Consider the following 18,803-nt stretch of genomic DNA (forward strand, 5'->3'; position numbering starts at 1 on the left):
TTTTACATTTTGTCCTATTATTAATTTTATGGTAATTTCTAGGTTTTTTTTATATTCAAGATGCTAATTGTATGAATGAACAAAAAAAAATTTCCATATGATTTCTACAAATTATAAGGTTGAGACCTTTGTTAGAAGATAAAGAGTTTTAGTAATCAGGGAGTCAGAAAAAATATAAAGAAATTTCAATCTTTAATTGAAATGTGAAATTATCAGGTAGAACATTTTGTTTTGTTCATGAAAAAATGGGCAAGCTAATAAATGTAAAACAGAAAATTTAAATATCAGGTCAGTCCTTAATAGGTTGCAGGATTGTCAAAATAACAAAGAATTGCAAATCCCCCGCATAATTTTCAATCTGATGTTTTAGTACTTATATATTTAGGATTGACAATTCTGTTTAACCAAAAACATACATGCATGCATTTAATATCATCATTTTTATCAACCTATATAAGAACATTAAACATTCTTTACATTTTTTGATAAGCGTTGTACATGTTTTTATGGCATTTAAAAGGATTGTAAAATTACTTTGTACATATGGATATGTTTGATGTAAATCATTATACAAATGTACAGATCTACTTCACAAGGAAAATCGTCCCCTTTTGAAATTTGATGAAAGTCTTACAGATATCATAAGTTTTGTAATTTATGCTTGTTAGAAAATATTGACTTTTTGAACTATTCAGTTTCAGAGAAAACTTGAATACATGATTAGACTTGATGCTTAGACACCATTTCAAGTCAAATGTTAAGAGTTGATGAGTTGACAGACAATCATAGAATTTTTCCCTTTATTTGGGTTGGAATGACAAAATTGCAGTTTGAAGATTATCCTTGTTGACATTTGCAAGTATCTAATATTGTTCACTGTACAGTGACTCTCAGGTATCTCTCTGAATATGTTGTAATATTGTCTATTGTACATTATTATGACTTAATTCTCCATGGAATTGTTTGTCTGCAAATTTTATATTTACGGTATATGAAGTTCTTTATAAAATCAATTTCTAAATTCATACAGTTTAATGGAACTTAAATGAATGTACTTTAGGATTATTTCCATTAGTTGAGTAAAGGTTCTTGTTTTTTAATTTTGTATTTATGATATTGTAGTTCTCATATTCAATTCCAATTCGTTTACCTATCATCACAATATATTATATCCAAAAAATAGAGCAAACAAAACAAATTGATTGATTTCTGATAACTTAAATCGATATGATACAAATTATGCAAATTAGGCTCAGTAATATGCATCCTGCATCTCCCCATGGCTGTAATATGTCAACTAAATCATGCATGATTATTTAATTCACTTGTCATACTTGTCAACTGTGTTAGCTCATGTGAAATGATTGGATTACTGCCGTGTGGACGAACATGCATGCTCTTGCTTTCAATGCAATCATTAATGCACGGCTCTTGAGAGTTCCACGAGTACAACTGAAGTGTTACAAGACAAATACGGCTATATTTGAATTATTTGGTATTGTCAACAAAGTGTTTAAATTTTATGGTTAACCAATTTCTCATTTCAAATCATTTATATTTGACTGGTCAAACATTCTTTCTCTGACATTCATTAATGCAGGCTCTTGCAATGAATCCTGTCAGTTTAGTGCAAATATTTTCTAAAGAGTTGAAAAAAAATTAAATTTACTCTTTAATTCTTTCAACAGTGTTAAATGTCAAACAGATATTTTCAAACTTAACTATAATGTATTATTGTATAATAGAAACTATTTGTTTGGTTTTATGATTTAAGTGTAGAGCATGATGATCTATTTGAGTTGTTGAACCAATTAAATGCTAATAAAGCAAAAAATCAGTCGTGTGAAAGCTGAGTTGCAAAAATTAAAATGAAAAAAAGGGGGAACATTTGAATTAGTATACTTTATAAGTCCCTGAACATTTATAAGTTTTTGACTAAAACAATTAATATGATGTTCTTGTCTTTTGAATTAAAGGTCCTGACTGTGCTGTCTGAGACCCTCATGGGTAGTCAAGGTTGTTAAACACCCTATTTTTGTGGGATTGAGAAAACAAATGTATCCTCATGCATTCTTGATTTTTTGGTTTTGACAAATTATGCATAAACTATGAAATTTGTGGTTCATCAGAGTCCCCATAAAATCAAAGGAATTAATACCCGAAAATAATACTAAAAAACCAAAAGCAATTTAAAAAGTTTTTATTTCTCACACTGATAACAGCTTTGAAGTTACCAAAAAGTCAAATGCTATTTGCAAAATTATAAATGCATGGTGATTTCAAATAGTTGTCTTTCATCATACTGCATATCATTAGGAAGAACAATTTGTTTGAAAATCTCTACATCAAAATACAAATTTACACAAAAAAATCAATTTTATAATTTATTATAAATGATTATCATTAACTGCCATACATTGCTTCAAACTATAAAAAGACACATCTTTTTGTGTTTTACAGTTTAATTTACATAATAATGTTACTTGTAATCAGTTTTTTCTCCCAAAGGACTTGAGATTGCTTGATTGTTAAATGGCTATCAATTCAAAGCATATGTATTTCGAGTGACATGCCTTCTGGTGTAATAATGTTTTTCTCACTCAAGTCAGTGTTTATATATATATAACTGCAAGTTCCTTTATCAACTGCTAAAGTACTAAGCCTTTGGAAATCTAGGAGAGACACTAAGGCCTCAACATTTGACATTTATATAAGATAAGAGAAAAATAGTCTAATTTTACTGTGTTTAGATTTGTTTTTTTTTAGTATTATTATTGTGAAATCTTTGATAATTTCTTTGGGAACTTATTTTTTGTTGATTTCATAGAAAAAAAGGTATACCTCAACAAAAAACAAACAAAAAAATAGTTTAAAAAAAAGAGGTGCAGAAACTCTCTACGTTGTAGATAAACTGGCAATGCCATTGCAAAAAAACAAATGATGACAAACTTTAAGACACTACATAAAAACTAAAGACTGAGCAACATGAACCCCACCAAAAACCTGGGGTGATCTCAGGGTCTCTGGAATCAACCAAAATACCTGACAGCTAAGTATAGAACTTAGTATAAATAACAAACAAGTATTCCTTGGTAGTACGTTGTGTATTATAAGTACAAATCCATTAAGATGGTCTAGTATTACTTTAATCATTTCTCCATACTTAGTTAACAGTTTTTAAGTTGAGATACATTGTTTGGCACTCTACCATACAGACATTAATTAATAAAGAATTATTAAACCACCCATGAGTAAACAATAAATCATATATTTTGTGTTGTTGTTTCTCTGGTGGTCTTATATGCTTAGAAAAATGACTTTGTTGAGAATCCGTATGGATAAGTTTGTCTTTGCTGTCTTTTGTTCTGTTTTTTTGAAAAAACGAGTGACGATACTGTCAGTGGCAATAAAAAACCTGAAGTCAATAAAAGACTGTTAACAAATGAAAAAAGGAGGTAAAGACAAAAACAGTCCATAAAACATTTACACACAGTCATTTAAAGAACTGGAAAGATTGAGCAACAAACCCCAACAAAATTCAGGAGTGAGATCTGGTACTCTGGAAAGGTTACAGTTGTTCTGGCTTCACTGGTGGCACCTCTTGTGTTCACAGCGCATTTACTGTTACAGACTGTCCAATAAATTATGATTTTCTCAATAGCAGCCTAAAGATAATTTCTTAATCATTTAAGTAGCCTTAATAATTATTTCTAAATTATATTATTTATTAACAAAAATGTGTCCCTTAAAATCTGAATAATTTCTAATTATTAAATGCATTTAATATTAAGATCAAAGATGTATACATAACCAAATCCACCTAAACTTTATGATATTTTAACATACAGATTGTATGTTACAAGTAATATGAACAAAACATCAATGTCAGATGTTACTTTTTTAAAGCCAATTTAATGTTGATAGATAATTGTCATTAATTAACCTTGTGTAACAATGATCTATTCGTTTACATGGAATCTGAAGGAAAATTTAATTGTTTTTATATCTCTTTTTGATTTTGTTCAACAGTAATGAAAGTAATCTGATGTCATGTCTCACCTGGTTTTGTATCCAAACATTTGAAGTAAATTCAATTGTACACAGTAGGAGTGATGGACATTAAATCTGGTCCCCTGACATCTTTATTAGCTTGGATTTATGTAACGGTTTGTCAGTTTGTCATAATAATGATGTAACACAAACTTGTCAATGGTGAACATCCTGCTGATAAATCTCCTTAGATATTGTCTGTCAGTTAAAATAGATAAATACAGAAGGTAATTGAATTCTATTTTCAATTATTGTCAAAATAAATAAATAAATAAATAGTGAAGGTTTGATTGCAAATATTAGATTTTAACCAAAATATAGTAACATCTGATGGTTGAATTTTGCTATAGATAGTAAAACTAAATTCTAAGTATAATAACTTTATTGCAAAACATGAAACCCTGGTGGGTTAAAATGTAAACATAGTACATTGTATACACAAGTGACAAGAAACATAATGCATGATAAATGTTTTAAACAAGTCAAGTTGATATTAATAATAATGCCCTTTATAGCTTACTGTTCGGTGTTAGCCAAGGCTCCATGTTGAAGACCGTACTGTGACCTATAATGGTTTACTTTTATAAATTTTGACTTGGATGGAGAGTTGTCTCATTGGCACTCATACCACATTTTCTTATATCTATATAATAATTGACCAATGTGGACCTTATTTTCGCAATTCCATAGATTGCTTTATATAGTCTACAACACTAGACAAAATATCTTTATTGGGATCTAGAATAGTTTAAAGTTTAGAGTTTGAGTCAAGCTGGTTAAAATTAGGATAATGGGTTTTAATTGCATTTATTTAAGGTAAAAATATGTGCAAATCGATAAATTGTAATGTTGAAAGAAAAATGGGACAAGAACAGAATGTGAATAGGAATTATCTTTAAATTAGTTGTTAAATTTTTTTCCATTTGATGCATACAGAAAACGACTATTCTCATATTATGATTAGCCCAAAAAAAGTTCAATCATCCGAAAGGTTTAAGTGAACAGATTATAGTATTTTTTCTCTGAATATTTTTTGTGAAATTTGTCATTGGTTGTGCCAAACATATTGTCCCATTACCACCACCCCCACAAATAAAAGGAAGACAGGTTCTTTTGATATGTCCCAAAATAAGATTGTTACATGACATAACAAAAAGTCATTGCAGTGGGGGTGAACTTTAAAGTGCTCCTATCAAATTTTATTTAAATCTGTTGAGCGTTAGATAAACTGACTACTTGACTATTATCAATGTCTATTTACACACAGAATTATATAATGTTTGCATAACTTTGTCATCAAAAGTGTTACTGGTGTACACTAACCGTTGATTTACAAATATTTGTTTAATGGAGAAGTCACATATATCATAATTGCATCAAGTTGGAGGTATGTAATCTCTTATTTTTATGTTTGAGTTGTATGATTGTTGTTCATCTAAACTGAATCTTTAGTTGTTTTACTTTAAAATGTATATGTAAAATAAGATGACTGTCAAGCAAACATTTATTGTTTTGTACATAAATTAGGTGGTTAAGTTTTCTTGTTTGAATTGTTTTATATATGTCATTTTGGGGACCATTTTATCTTACTATGTAGTATGGGATTTGCTCATTGTTAAAGGCCACACGGTGACCTATAGTTGATAAATTCTCCATCATTTAGGATCAGAGTTGTCTTATTGCCAATCATACTGTATCTTCTTAGTTTTATATTTTGAAACTCAAAACCATTGAGATTAAATAACTGATAAATTGGTGAATTATTGTATTTTGTGTTTCTGGATGATATCTTAATCCTCTCTGTTTTATTTACAAATGTAAATCAGAAGACAAGATTAAGAATGTAGTTTGAATTTAGAACTTATAAACTGCTGACAATGTTAAGGTAATGGACTTGATGACAAGTAAATTAAATTTGCTGAATAAGCAAGTTTTTGTACCTGGATAACACAGTGTACTTAATGACAATTAATAATCAATTCTTAAGATTAATTATGGTTTTATGTATTTATTAAACCTTTTGATAGCTGATCCAAGACCAGACTTTAATTCTAAATGGTTATTTAATGTAATGTATACACATAGGCATGAAAAACCTTTCTGAGGTATCTTAATGTATTGAATATAGATCCAAATTGGATAATTTATTACTGTTTAATATTTATCTTGTCTTTAGAGTTCCTTTGTTGCTTCAGAATATATAGTTTGACATAGTTAGAATTCCAGACATTCTTTAAGGATAATGGACATACTGTTTTTATCATGATTTATAGTTGCTGTTTTAATTGATTTAATTTGAATATAGATTGTGTCAGTAGTTTATGTTTGCTAATGTAGGTCTATCATAGCTATATCAATTACTTTAGGACATTTTTAGACTGAGGTATCACTGAGTACAAGTATTATGAGGCTTGGATGTTCAACTCCAAACTTAATTGTACTGTAGATTAGGCTTATTGAAACAGTTCCAATTGTAGGTCATTTAGTAGGTCACTGGTGCCTCACTGCTTCTGTAGTTTTCCAAAAGGACCTACCATTTTGTGTTGGTCCACCTGTAGACCAGGGATCCACTGCTTCAGAAGTTTGTTTTTAGGACCTATGAATTTAGGTCAATTTGTAGACCAAGGTTCTATTCTGCTTCAGTAGTTTGTCTTAAGGACCTTCAAATTTATGTCAGCCTGTAGGTGACAGGTGTCCACTCTACTATAAAGGACCTACATTTTATGTATGTCAGCCTTTGTGCCAGGGACCCACTACATTAGTAATAATTGTCTAAGAACCTAGAACTTGAGGTCAGCTTGCAGGCCAGGGAATGGATACCAGTTGATACATTTAAACGAATAACCATTCTTGACAGATCACCCTCTTGTTGTCCTGTCCTTGTAATGTCTATGTATTTTGAACCTTTAATTCATTAAAGGTCACCTCTCTTATAAGATCAGTTTTCCCTGGTCCGTACAGGATGACAGTTTATCATACAGGTTTAACTGTTCAGTAAAGATGACATCTGCAGTGACCTTGAACTATAGACAGCTCTCACATTTTCTCTTTGTTCAATTTCTGTCAAATCAATTTCTGCACTTGTTTTAATTTCAATATCAGGACAAACAACTGTTTGTTTAAATATTACATAAAGTATCGACTATCAATATCATAGATATTTTTGTCCTGTTAGGTGTTATTAAAATGTCTAATTACAGATGTCAATTGTAAACCATATTCCTATATCAAAGGTGTAACAATATAATTATGTATTGATGTTTTGTTACATGTCAAAATAAAATAAAGGTGATTCACTGTTTAATTACTATTGAAATCAATTAACGCATACAGTTTTTCGGCAAATGAAAGATATATTTTTTAATCAATTGTGCAAATTTGGTAGTTAAAATTTTAGATTGAAAATTGCTTGAACAGTCTTGATTTTCGACAAAGTCTATTAATTTTTAATGTATAAATTTTCATATTGTAATTTTTTCGTAATTGTATTGATCATGCAGTTATACTCGACTCAGGTGAGTGAATGAGTCACCTGCTGTGTCGTGCAGTCAGGTTACCATAGCGATTTATATCATCAGGTAACATGCATGCATGTTCAGGTTACAAGGAAATTAATTATGCAACAAACAGATGAAAGAAAAATGGGTAGGTGCTTTATTATTTTTAATGAATTTAATTCAAATTTTATTTTGGGGGGACAGTTAAATAAATGATGATTTCAATGACTCATACTTTTTCCTTTGTACATTGTGAAAGGAATCTAATTTTTTAACAGTTTATTTGAATAATTCATATTGTGATAAATAATGGGACATTGTTTTCTTTTTATTAAAAAAAATAATGATATTATGTGTGTACTTTTCATGCATGAATCATCAAAGCAGATATCATTCCGTTGAAAATATGGAAATCAGCGTTACGCACCCGGTAATTAAGGCTAACAGGTACTGGTTTGGAAGGTAGCTTTTGTAATACTGTCTGTGATGACATGGAATTAATTTAGAAGGAATTATTTGGTTTAGTCTTTTCTGTCAGTTAGGATGAGATTGAGTCTATGACAGCAATGTATAATCAAATAAAAGGCCCAAAACAGTCCATTGTCATATTGATATCTAATTGTTATCATAGTATCTTTTATTTACAGATGTTTGCTTGTCTTGTTTTGGAATTTTTGTCAGATTTTCATAATCCTCTAGTTTTATCCATTTGAATGCCTTAAAAAAATTTGCCCACTAACCCCCATTTTTCTTTTTATAAATCTTTTACATGTATAATTACAAACCATCTGTAAAAGTCTTATAAAATCTTTGTTTTTCTTTAATAGTTTTTGAGAACTGAAACTTGTCAATGATAAAGCTATGAAAAATCAAGAGAGAACATTTTTCCGCCAAAATTTCAATGGCTAATATCTTGAAAACAAGCACACAGACCTATATTTTTTTTTCGCTCTTTTGGTTCCTTTATTAATCCCCTATCAATATATACTTGTGTAATGAAAAGCTTGTTATTTTGAAACTGAGAAGTGAACTTCCTTAAAGATATTTTGTGCAATAGATTGGTTCTCATGTGGAATATAGACTAGGGAAAAATCTGCTATTAGAAATTAATTTATTTAAGATGAAAGAAAATGAGGATAATTTGAGTTTTATGCAAAAACTGTTTAATGTACAATTAATGTGAAAAGAATTTATAAAATTTATAGAATGAATTAAGAAGCAGAAAGGGCAACACCTTTATCATATGGAATCTATAAATATTGGATTGTTGTGTAGCATGATTAAGCCTAAGATATGGTGGGAAAAAGTTAAAATTTTCATTGGCAACTAAAAATAAAAAGACTTCATGTGAGGGTTCCTGTCAGTCTTTAAAGTTGAGGGACTTGATATAAGATTCCCCTCTTTGACGTTTAGAGACTAGATAAACGATATCTTTTTTTAAAGTTGGGATGATTGATGATATAAGATATCCTTCATCAAAGTTGAGATACTCTTATTTCAGGTATCTCAACTTTATTAAAGGATATCTTATAATATGAGATCCCTATTTAAAGTTGAGAGACTTGACATATTTATATTCTTCTTTGTAACATAGTTGATAGACTTGATATAAGAGAATCCTCTTTAAAGTTGATAGACTTGATATCAGAGATCCATTATTGAAGTTGAGAGACTTGATATTAGAGATCCCTCATTGAAGTTGAGAGACTTGATATTAGAGATCCCTTATTGAAGTTGAGAGACTTGATATTAGAGATCCCTTATTGAAGTTGAGAGACTTGATATTAGAGATCCATTATTGAAGTTGAGAGACTTGATATTAGAGATCCATTATTGAAGTTGGTCCCTTATTGAAGTTGAGAGACTTGATATTAGAGATCCCTTATTGAAGTTTAGAGACTTGATATTAGAGATCCATTATTGAAGTTGAGAGACTTGATATTAGAGATCCCTTTTTGAAGTTGAGAGACTTGATATTAGAGATCCTTTATTGAAGTTGAGAGACTTGATATTAGAGATCCCTTATTGAAGTTGAGAGACTTGATATTAGAGATCCATTATTGAAGTTGAGAGACTTGATATTAGAGATCCCTTATTGAAGTTGAGAGACTTGATATTAGAGATTCCTCATTGAAGTTGAGAGACTTGAAATTAGAGATCCCTCATTGAAGTTGATAGACTTGATATTAGAGATCCCTTATTGAAGTTGAGAGACTTGATATTAGAGATCCCTTATTGAAGTTGAGAGACTTGATATTAGAGATCCATTATTGAAGTTGAGAGACTTGATATTAGAGATCCATTATTGAAGTTGAGAGATTTGATATTAGAGATCCCTCATTGAAGTTGAGAGACTTGATATTAGAGATCCCTTATTGAAGTTGAGAGACTTGATATTAGAGATCCCTTATTGAAGTTGAGAGACTTGATATTAGAGATCCCTTATTGAAGTTGAGAGACTTGATATTAGAGATCCATTATTGAAGTTGAGAGACTTGATATTAGAGATCCATTATTGAAGTTGATCCCTTATTGAAGTTGAGAGACTTGATATTAGAGATCCCTTATTGAAGTTGAGAGACTTGATATTAGAGATCCCTTTTTGAAGTTGAGAGACTTGATATTAGAGATCCCTTATTGAAGTTGAGAGACTTGATATTAGAGATTCCTCATTGAAGTTGAGAGATTTGATATTAGAGATCCCTCATTGAAGTTGATAGACTTGATATTAGAGATCCCTTATTGAAGTTGATAGACTTGATATTAGGGATCCCTTATTGAAGTTGAGAGACTTGATATTAGAGATCCCTTATTGAAGTTGAGATACTTGATATTAGAGATCCATTATTGAAGTTGAGAGATTTGATATTAGAGATCCCTTATTGAAGTTGAGAGACTTGATATTAGAGATCCTTTATTGAAGTTGAGAGACTTGATATAAAAGATCCCTTATTGAAATTGAGAGACTTGATATTAGAGATCCCTTATTGAAAATGAGAGACTTGATATTAGAGATCCCTTATTGAAGTTGAGAGACTTGATATTAGAGAACCCTTATTGAAGTTGAGAGACTTGATATTGGAGATTCCTCATTGAAGTTGAGAGATTTGATATTAGAGATCCCTTATTGAAGTTGAGATATTTGATATAAAATATCCCTCATTGAAGTTAACAGACTTGATTTCAGGTATCCCTTATTGAAGTTGACAGACTTAATACAAAAAGAACCATCTTTAAAGTTTAGAGACTTGATATCAAAGATCCCTAATTTGAGTTGAGAGACTTGATATCAAATATCCCTCATTTAATTTTAGGACTTGATATTGAAGATCCCTTTATAAAGTTGAGAGAATTTATACAAGATATCTCTCTTTAAATTTGAGAGACTTGATATAAGATATCCCTCGATAACGTCGAGGGATGTGATATGAGATATCCCGTTTTAAAGTTTAGAGACTTGATACAGGATATGAGATCTCTCTCAATGTAACACTGAGAGATTCACCAATAAGAACATAAATACTTTATGCAAACCATTCTTTGGCCCATAAAGGGAATTTTATATATGATGAGTGTAAAAAGATGTGTGTGGATCATTTGAATATATCATTAAAATAATACATTTGAATATATCATTAAAATAATACATTTGAATATATCATTAAAATAATACATTTGAATATATCATTAAAATAATACATATGAATATATCATTAAAATAATGCATTTGAATAAAATTATCATTAAAATAATACATTTGATTATATCATAAAAATAATAATAATGGATCAATTAACGCAGTAAATCGCTTTTTTTTTGTTGTTTGAGTTTTAGATGAAAGGAAACAGGAGTGAAGACTTTAAATTTGGAGTGTTATAGATACCTCCCTTGAGGACAGTTCCGTTGTTTCTGTATCTTATTGTATTGCATTCTATTATAAGTGTTGTTCTCTCTCTCTGCAGAGAATTAAGTAATCATTATGGTGTATCAAAAGAAATATTCCATTTAGCAAAACACATATTGCACATTTTACTTGATTGAATGATAATGAAGTATTTTGTTGTGCGCTGCTCTTTCATGTTTGAGTCAGAAAGTAACGTAGATTTGAAGGAATAACATAAATGCATTAGCACTGACAGTCATTGTTTTATAAAGACAAAATGGTAGACTCTCCTGTGGTGTAAAAATGCTGCTTTTTAATTCAGTGTAGTCATTAGCAGGATGAGCTGTATTCTGTGTACTCTTGGTCTTCAGGTGAATTTTAAAAACATTTGGAATTATTTGCGATTTTTTGAGAAATTATGAGATTTTTTTGGAAAAGAAAGAATACATGCAAATTTTTTTATCAAAATCCACTTACATTTAACTGCTGTAAATTTTGAAATTTTTCCATGCATTTATTATCGTGACTGTTGAACAATGGACAAAAATGCAAGATTTGTTATAATGTGATTTTAGGAAATGTTGCATATAAATAATGCAGTTGAAATTTTAAAAGGTTTTTCATTTTTCATGTTTTTGTGAAACTTGAATCCTGTTGAAATTTTGCAATGATAAGTTTCTGAATTTACAGTAACTTGAAAAACTGATAATGAAGGAAAAATATATTTGTTTTGTTGAATATTTCTGGCTTAGGTAAAGAAATTGACGGATTTCAACATGTTATTCAGACAATTAATTGTTCAATGTCTGTTGACAAGTAATTGTCATTCCTAAACCAAGGACACTTTATAATTTAGGAGAAAAAAAATTAAATATTGTTTTCAAAAGAGTAATAGAGATTATAAAACTGCTGACTTTCAGTTTTGCTTTGAAAACTTTTCTAGACTTTAAACGTAATTGAGTTGGAATCACCAACTTCCCGTAGAGAATTTTATTATTGTAAAAGAAACATAATAAACCCAGAAATAAGTCCATTCACACTTAACCTTTTACTTTAAATAGACAATCTCCATTTCTTCAGAAAGTGAAATATTGATTGCTGTTTTTGTTTTTTGTTGAAATAATGATCCATTTTATAAAAGCTAATGAGGCGGAACGACAAGTAAGTAGCGTTTTGAGATCAGAGGCAAATGAAGCTGAAACACGAAATGGAAAATGGCTAAACAAAATAGATTTTTTTCACTGATATGTAAGAAAACCTTTAATGGTGTTTGTCATCTAATAAAATCTCTTTAAAAAGGTCTATGGTAAGAAATAACATAATGTTTTTATGTGTTATATTTAAGATTACGATCACTTTATAAATGTATTGTTTATATTCTGCCTAATGAAGCGTTGTGCGTAATGTTTGAAACAGCTGAGCAAGTTTTCATCAGATTTAAATGAATATAAATCAGGTTTTTTTTTTGTTTTCTCTTTAAAATTCAAAAGTTTGTTATTGTTTTCAGTTTTGCTTTTTTTTTATCAGGTTGAAATGAATCTATATAAATAAGTATTTTTTTGTCCTGTCTGTAACATCAGCATTTTTCTTTGTTCATTGTTGTTGCCAATGAGTTTCAATCTTTTGTCAATACTGTTTAACACTGAAATGTTATAATTTGTGATTAACTTTATATTCCTTGTTTCCTGAGGGGAGGGGTTTTTCCTTCTTCAATAAATGAGGGTCTGGATGGGGTTCACACAGAATAGAGCATAATGGGCAAAACAAAAAGTGCAGACTAAAGACCAAAAACTATAAAGAAAAGAGAAACATGGGCTAAAAAATAAAGAATAGAGATATTACAGAATAGAAAAATGGGAATGACAAAATAAAGAATACATTAATTGAGGACCCCCATCCACATCTTCATAAACATGTAAGCATGACTAGTGGGATTCCAATTGAACCACTTGTTATAAAAATGAGGAATGTTTAGACAAAATAAATAAGCCATTCCTTGATTTAATTGATCTGTGAGAGAGATCAAGGTAATCTCTCCTGGTATTTTGTTGTATATTTTGTAAATGTTTGTTTGTTTTGTTTCAGGTTTTGGTTCATTAAGACATTGTGAATTGTTTACCCTTACTTTAGATAATTAGAAATCTTAGCCAAAAAATGTATTATTAGAATGTGATAAAAGTACAGGTGGTTATATTCACTCAGCAGTAAAAGCCACTGAGCAATCTTTAACTTGCCTGTAAGTAATTGTCTGCTGATGTGAGGTTTGGACCTTAAATAAAATTGTTAAATTGGTTTCAGAAATCAAATAATACCATCTACCTGTATATTCAAACAGTCTAATATAAAAATAAAGAGATGTGGTATAATTGCCAATGAGACAACAGTCTATAATATGTCCATTAAATTTAGAATTAAATTATGCTAACTTTTCAGTTAAGTTCTAATTAATGAGAAAGTTCATGAAATGAAAAAAAAATATTTGTATTAAATAAAATTATCTTCAGACAAGATCTTTTAAAATAATAGAAATAAATGTGGTTGAAAATAAAAAAGAAATTGTAATTTACGAGAAAAAGATAAGGTTGATTACTTAATAGTTTCCTTTTATTATGTAATTTTAATTTTTAAATCTTCTGAAATAGTCCAGTCTACAATTTGTTATGTATATAAACTAGATATTTAAATAGTCATTTTTGTTGTGGACTTAATAATAATTTCTTGACCATCAGTACAATCTTAATGTTAATGTCTTTGGTCAGCAATGATTATCTAATTGATTGATTTCATAATAAATAGAAAAATATTATTACATTTTCTTTGAAATATCCCTCATTGATTTATACCACAGCTTTTAATTTTATAGACATGTGCTGTTTTTTTGATATAACAACACTATTTAATCAGACAAAATGACATTGAGCCTTATTTAGGACAGTTAATACTGTTACTCAGTATTACATAGTACAACTTCTATACCACTTAGTATAGCTTCTAAATATTCAAATAAACTTCATTATTACATTTTGAATAAAACAATTACATTTATTTCTTTGTAAACAGTAAACTGTGAACATTATGATATTAATGTCATTTGAGAATTACAAGTATTTACATTAAAAGTTATTTGCTATGATAACATTGTCTAATAAGCATTTACAATAATTACAGTTTGTCTACCTGAAACATTAAAATCACCACTTACTATTACATATCCTATAAACACATTAAGAACAATATTTTATTTGACACAAAGTCCATTATTGTGGTTTTCTCACCTTCAACAATTAATGGATAATTCAAATAAATTGAGTTTTTGTAATTGATAGTCCAGTGGTCACTTTGTGGTCAATGTTGACATGAGGTGTGATTGTATTTACATAGGTGGTCAGTCTGAGTATTACCTGCTACATGATATTTATATAGGTGGTCAGTATGTTTCTGGCCAGCCTTTTCCTGTTTCTGACAACTATTGATACATTTCCTGTTATGTGGTCTGTCATTATTCACTACTTGGGAATTAGTATTATTTTCTAACTGGAATTCTTAGTGTGAATAAGTAATTGTACCTTGGATTATTAACATTTATTTAGAACTGTTTAAAATAGCTATGAAAATGACAAGACAGAAGGTAAGTTACATAATACACTCAAGTAGAAATTGGAATGCCGGTCTTGATGTGAGAGTTTCTTTCCTTATGGAGATTGGTGTGAAAAACTGAGGCTGGACAGCTCCCTTAAAGTTAAATGGACCAAAACTATAATGTGCAGGATGTTTCATTTGTGTCACATGTGTGTCATTGTTTTCATAGGGTCTTATTAGGGAGCTGCCATTTGATTTTTATGGGGGGGGCTAGGATGAAAAATTTTGTCTTGCATTTTTTTTTAGTTGTAATCTCTGTCCTGCCTTTTTATTTTTCACTCTATTTGGTCCTGCCTTTTTTTTTTTAGTTTATCCTGACTTTTTTTTACATAAATTGTCATCCTGCCTTTTTTTTTACTCAAAACTCCTGTCCTGCCTATGGTAGCTCCCTAAAACACAATATTGTATTTGCTTTTTCATAAAAAAAAGAGCTTTCATTAAGGTTTTCAATGGCGGATCCAGAAATTTTCATAAGAGGGGGCCCGCTCCAGTCATGCTTCAGTGATACCCTATACATGTATAATCAACCAAATTTTTCCCACAAAAGGGGGGCCCGGGCCCCTTGAAAAACCCTCTAAATCCGCCTCTGGTTTTAAATAACAATTTCATAAAAATGAAAAAAATATCATAAACAGTTCCTTCCAATCATGCATAATGCAGAACTTAATGACATTCCTGCCTAAGGGTGCACTCTAATAGTTCATTATTAAACAGTAGCATTTATAAGTATGTATATATCTGACATATCTAAAACATGTCAGGTATATAGTGAAATGGATTATGTCTCATCAAGTTATATTTACATCTAAATCCCTCTTATCTCCTATAAAATAATTATTTTGACAATTATCCCTATGAAAATCATCCCTATCACCTTGCTAATCTTTAAGTGGTCAATGCTTTGTGGGGGGTGCCTGTCAAGTTCTGGATTCTTTTGGTTGTTTTAACATTGTAAGACAAGATAGCAATGAATGATGGAATTTATTTTATAGGGGTGAGTCAGTTTTTATTTAGTTTCAATTCATTTTTGATGCCAAGTTGAGGATTATAATTATACTCAGGACAACACTACACAGTGAAAATTATGAAAAAGTAATGAAAACAATGTACTGTAAAGTTTGAAAATAGGTTTTTCCCCGCTGATTCCACACAATTTTGTGTAACTGATGAAATTAAGAAAATATCCCCTCATTTAAATTTGTTCATAAAAGAAGACTATCATCATGGACAAGAAATACACAAAAATAAAACCTGTGACGGCTTTTTTTTTTTAAGTTTGCTGTCTGTCACGACATGACTGTCTTTTTTCTATGTCTTATATATGGTTTTTGATTGGCCCAGTGGACCCCTTGGTAATCTTCTCCAATTTTATTACTACATGTAGCAAAATAAAGATTACAAGTACTATAAACTCCAACAAAAAGACATTTTTCCTAGTTTGATGGTTTTTATTTTCTCCCACGTTTATATAACATAGAATAAGAAACTATTTATGGCCATTAAACATGATTATTTTTCTCCTTAGAAAGATTTATACTACAAATAACTACTTAATCAGACATTTTCTGTCACTTAAGAAAATAAGATGTTAGACGTCCTACATCGATTCCTCTGAATTATTGTTTTGATTTGATTTTTTTCAGGAAATGACACTTTTATGAGTTCAATAGGTTGTTGAATGCCACAAATAATTTTTCTGAATTAAGCTGGTAAATAGTTGTTGTATAAGGTTTAGGCAATTAAACTAAGATCGTTCACAACCTTTTTTGTGGGAGGGTCAATTTTCTTGAATTCATTAAAGGGACACATTTTTTAACCATTTTTGTATAGGTGGTATTGTTTTAAAAACATGGATGTAGACACTGAACCTTCCACAAATTCTTGTACAAAAAATTTCACCCAAAAATTGCCACATAGTAACCTGCTTTTCTTTAATTATGAGAGGATTAAAGTGGTTACTTAAACTAGCTTTTGCTAACATTTTATATGTTACAAAAATATATCCAGACAGAGTCGGCATGTTGAAAATATTTGAGAAAAAGCGTACATTTCTGAGAGTAAATCAGGTACTGGATCAGTCATGACTCTTGATGTAAACTTTTGTGAGTAAGGGTTGATAATATAGTAATTTATTCAACCTGGCCTGTAATGCATGAGGATACTGTTTAGCACTGATATGAAGTTGATTCCTGGGGCTTCTTTTATCATTATTTAGCTGACATCATGGGAGGTTAAATACAGAGATAAATGTTTATTTGTCAAACCAAAGAAGATTAAATCACAGTCAAAGTAACTCTTAGAATGACATGATCTTCTCAATCAGGATGATAGAGGGTTATAACAGGAGGGTCAGGAGGAGGCCCTGTCAGTCAAAGATCAGGTTGATAGAGGGATTGGAGAGACTGAGGGTTAGGAGGGGCTCTGATTCAAGGTAATTCTAAGACTGACATGATTGTTTTAAGCAGTATGATAGACTGATGGGAGAGACTGAGGGTCAGAAGGGGGACTGGAAGTCAAGGTAGCTTGAATGACATGATCTTCTAAATCAGGATGATAGAGGGATTGGAGAGAGTTAGTAAGTAGGAGGAGGGGAATAGAATTCAATCAAGAATTGAAGTAACTTTTAAGACTGACATTATCTTCTCAATCAGGATTATAGAGTGATGGAAGAGACTGAGGGCTAGGAGTTGGAGATGAGTAAGACCGAATCAGAGTCATACAAGTCATTGTAACCAATTCACATGTATTTGATCCTTTCAATACTTAAAAAAAAGAATACTGTAAATTCAGAAATTAATGAGAGGTTTTTATTAATGCGAATGATGGGACTCCTTGAGTATTGTGATAACAAGAACTCTTATTCTGATATCAGAGTGGTACATATGTCTGTATGCAGCTTTTCCTAAAATTGCAATAATTAAACTCACGTTCTTGTTCATTCTTCAAATATCACAATAATAAATGCACACAATAATTTCTGAATTTACAGTATCTAACAACTGCTGCTTTGAGTAAAATATTTGTAATAAAATTATTTAATGCAATAGTCTACATTGGTCATGTTCAAATTAGATAGGTAGGGTCACAGCACAGATAATGCTTCCATAATAAACAATTTTACACTCATTTGACATGTTGGAAGTAAACTTTATTAGTTCTGCTCTGATATTGTGATGTTACTGATAAGTTGTGCATTAACTGTCACATAGGTCAAATACAAGAATTATAATGCGACTGAGCTGGATGATAGTGGTGCAGTGAAGTAATCTGAGCTGAGTGATAGTGGAGCAGTGTATTAATCTTGGCTGGATGATAGTGTTGCAGTGTAATAATCTTAGGTGGGTGATAGTGGTGCAGTGTAGTAATATTAGCTGGGTGATAGTGATGCAGTGTAGTAATATTAGCTGGGTGATGGTGGTGCAGTGTAGTAATTATTAGCTGGGTGTTAGTGGTGCAGTGTAGTATCTTTGCTGGATGACTGTGATGTAGTGTAGTAATCTTTAAGCTGGATGATAGTGGTACAGTGTTGTTATCTGAGCTGGGTGTTAGTGGTGCAGTGTAGTAATATTAACTGGGTGTTAGTGGTGCAGTGTAGTATCTTAGCTGGATGACTGTGGTGCAGTGTTGTAATCTTATCACATGTTTTTCCTTTGGACATTGAATGGGTAGTTAATTATCATTTATTGATTACAAATATATTTGACCTTACTTGTAAAGGGGCAAGTGTAGATAAG

The 18,803-nt window shown here is 30.4% G+C and overlaps 1 protein-coding gene across 7 annotated transcripts in view; it reads left to right on the forward strand.

The window, feature by feature from the left end:
• The window catches only part of LOC127717649 (uncharacterized), a 144,631-nt gene that overhangs the window by 88,127 nt on the left and 37,701 nt on the right, over positions 1 to 18,803 (forward strand). The window contains exon 1 of one of the 7 annotated variants that reach the window (XM_052223383.1): positions 7,499 to 7,695. The exons of the other annotated variants lie outside the window; for them this stretch is intronic. Coding sequence (XP_052079343.1) covers positions 7,681 to 7,695 — 15 coding nt within the window. The 5' untranslated portion in view covers positions 7,499 to 7,680. Of the gene's footprint in view, positions 1 to 7,498; positions 7,696 to 18,803 lie in introns of those variants that run through there. 7 annotated transcript variants of the gene reach the window in all.

The sequence above is a fragment of the Mytilus californianus genome, unplaced genomic scaffold (assembly GCF_021869535.1).
Source record: "Mytilus californianus isolate M0D057914Y unplaced genomic scaffold, xbMytCali1.0.p SCAF_10, whole genome shotgun sequence".
Lineage (NCBI taxonomy): Eukaryota > Metazoa > Mollusca > Bivalvia > Mytilida > Mytilidae > Mytilus > Mytilus californianus.